Here is a 2500-nt window from a genome sequence, read left to right as displayed (position 1 = left end):
TGACATTTCAGCGACTGGCGCACGAGTCTCTTTGTCTTCTGTCACATAAAAAGAATGCTAATGAAGACTGCTCCACTGTTCTATTCTCCATCCCTTCTCTACGCCTTATTCTCAACAATACGATTGGTAACCTACACACACGTCGTCTGCTAACACTCCGAAGCGTTCGTTCGAGAGTCGTTTAAGCTGTTTATTTGTGGGACGGTGTGAGTGTGTGTGTGTGTGTGTGTGTGTGTGTGCGCGCGCGTGTGTGTGTGTGTGTGTGTGTGTGTGTGTGTGTATTGGTGGTCATGGTGATTGAAGTGGTCCTTTTCTGTGTGTTTTCCCTCAGGGATCTGATCAAGGTGTTGAAGTGGTACGTGGACCGCATCATCGACGCAGAGCACCAGGACCACATTCAGCAGGTCCTCAAGGTGAGTGTGTCGCACGCACACACACGCACACATACATACACACATGTATACACACATACACACACACACACACACACATGCATACACATGCATACACACACACACACATAAATACATACACACATGCATACGCATGCAGACACACACACACACACATACATACACACATGTATACACACATACACACACACACACATGCATACACATGCATACACACACACACACACACACACATGCATACACACATGCACACACACACACACACACACACACACACACACACACACACACACACACACACACACACACACACACACACACACTCAGACTTGACATAATGGGCACATTATCATTGCATCTCCAGTGATGATATATGTCATTCATGGACATCCTCATCTGGTTCTCAGTGTTGCTGCGTGCTAGTTTAATTAGTACTGCAGGCGACACTCAGCCCTGGGTGGTCACATGTCCACAGGACATTACTCTGATGGCTCTTCAGGCATAATTGGAGGAACCCACATTACAGAAACCCCCTTTGTGTTTTATGATTTATTATCCGATGCCTGTGTGTGTGTGTGTGTGTCTGTGTGCATATGTGCGAGTGTGTTTGTGTGTCTGTGTCAGTGTCTCTATGTGTGTGTGTGTGGCTGTGTGCATGTGTGCGAGTGTGTTTGTGTGTCTGTGTCAGTGTCTCTATGTGCGTGTGTGTCTGTGTGCATGTTTGCGTGTCCGTGTGTCTGTCTGTGTGAGTGTCTCTATGTGTGTCAGTGTCTGTATGTGTGTGTGTGTGTGTGTCTGTGTGCATGTGTGCGTGTCCGTGTGTCTGTCTGTGTGAGTGTCTCTATGTGTGTCAGTGTCTGTATGTGTGTGTGTGTGTGTCTGTGTGCATGTGTGCGTGTCCGTGTGTCTGTCTGTGTGAGTGTCTCTATGTGTGTGAGTGTCTCTGTGCGCTTGTGTGTGTCTGTCCCTCTCTGGCCCTCATCAGTGCACCTTGCTGTCAGTGAGTCAGTGAGAGATGGATGATGTTGTTCTCGCCCCCCCCCCCCCCCCAGGCCAGTGAGTACATCTTCAAGTACATCATCCAGTCGCGGCGCCTCTTCTCCCTGGCCACCGGGGGGCAGAACGAGGAGGAGTTCCGCTGCTGCGTCCACGAGCTCTTCATGTCCATACGCTTCTTCCTGTCGCAGGAGAACAAGGGGACCAGCCCCGTCACACAGACACAGGTGGGTGTGGGGGAGGGTGTGTGTGTGTGTGTGGGGGGGGGGGGGGGGGGGGGGTGGGACTGTGGGTGCGTGACTGATGCTTCTTCCTGAACAAGGTCACTCAGACACAGTGGGTGGATGTTGGTGGGTGTGTGTGTGTGTGTGTGTGTGTGTGTGTGTGTGTGTGTGGGTGTGGATGTGGGTGGGTGTTTATGTGGGGGTGTGTGGGTGCATGTGGGGGGGGGGGTGTGGGTGTGAGGGCGGGGGCAGTGTGTGTGTGTGTGGGGGGGGGGTGTGTGGGGGGGTGGGTGTGCTCGTGCGTGTGCGCATCCACATATGTGCATCTGTGTGAGCGTCTGTGTATGTATGTGCATCTGTGAGTGTGCGTGTGCTGGCGTTCGTGCGTGTCTGTCACTGTGTACGTGCGTGTGCGTGACCATACGATTGATAAAGGCCGCTGAACTGGTTGTCCACCATGACGTTCTCCTCTCTGCCAGCCCGCCCACGGGGCAGAGCCCAACAGTGGGCAGAGCTCGGCGGCAGACAGCCCTGTCCCCTGGATGACCGTGTCTGATGGCTCTGTCTTTCATGTCCAGCCCCGGGGTTTGATTTGTAAAAAGGAAAGTGCTTTTAATTAAACCCCATGCAGATGCAGAGGCCCTGGGGGGACTCAGACATTCATATTCATGCTGCTCTCTGAGGGCCGCTGCCTCACAGCATCTCAGCATCACGTCAGTGTTCACTGCTCTCTCTCTCTCCGGCAAGACACTGAAGTCACCCGCACATAGTCCAAATGACACACTTCGGCACACATCCTGATACTTCTCTGTGTGTGTGTGTGTGTGTGTGTGTGTGTTTTCCCCTCAGCCCCTCCCCTGTCTTGCA

At 52.6% G+C, this 2500-nt stretch overlaps 1 protein-coding gene across 1 annotated transcript in view; it reads left to right on the top strand.

Annotated features, from left to right (window-relative positions):
• dock4b (dedicator of cytokinesis 4b) overlaps window positions 1–2500 on the top strand; it is a gene marked incomplete at its 3' end in the record, with an annotated part of 139743 nt that overhangs the window by 83191 nt on the left and 54052 nt on the right. Inside the window, 2 exon segments of the mRNA XM_080538654.1 lie at window positions 332–413; window positions 1466–1636. Of these exon segments, the coding sequence (XP_080394780.1) occupies window positions 332–413; window positions 1466–1636 (253 nt within the window).

This window comes from Nansenia antarctica (genome assembly GCF_963989245.1).
Source record: "Nansenia antarctica genome assembly, chromosome: 8".
In the NCBI taxonomy this organism is placed as follows: domain Eukaryota; kingdom Metazoa; phylum Chordata; class Actinopteri; order Argentiniformes; family Microstomatidae; genus Nansenia; species Nansenia antarctica.
This window is presented reverse-complemented; position numbering and strand designations above follow the sequence as displayed.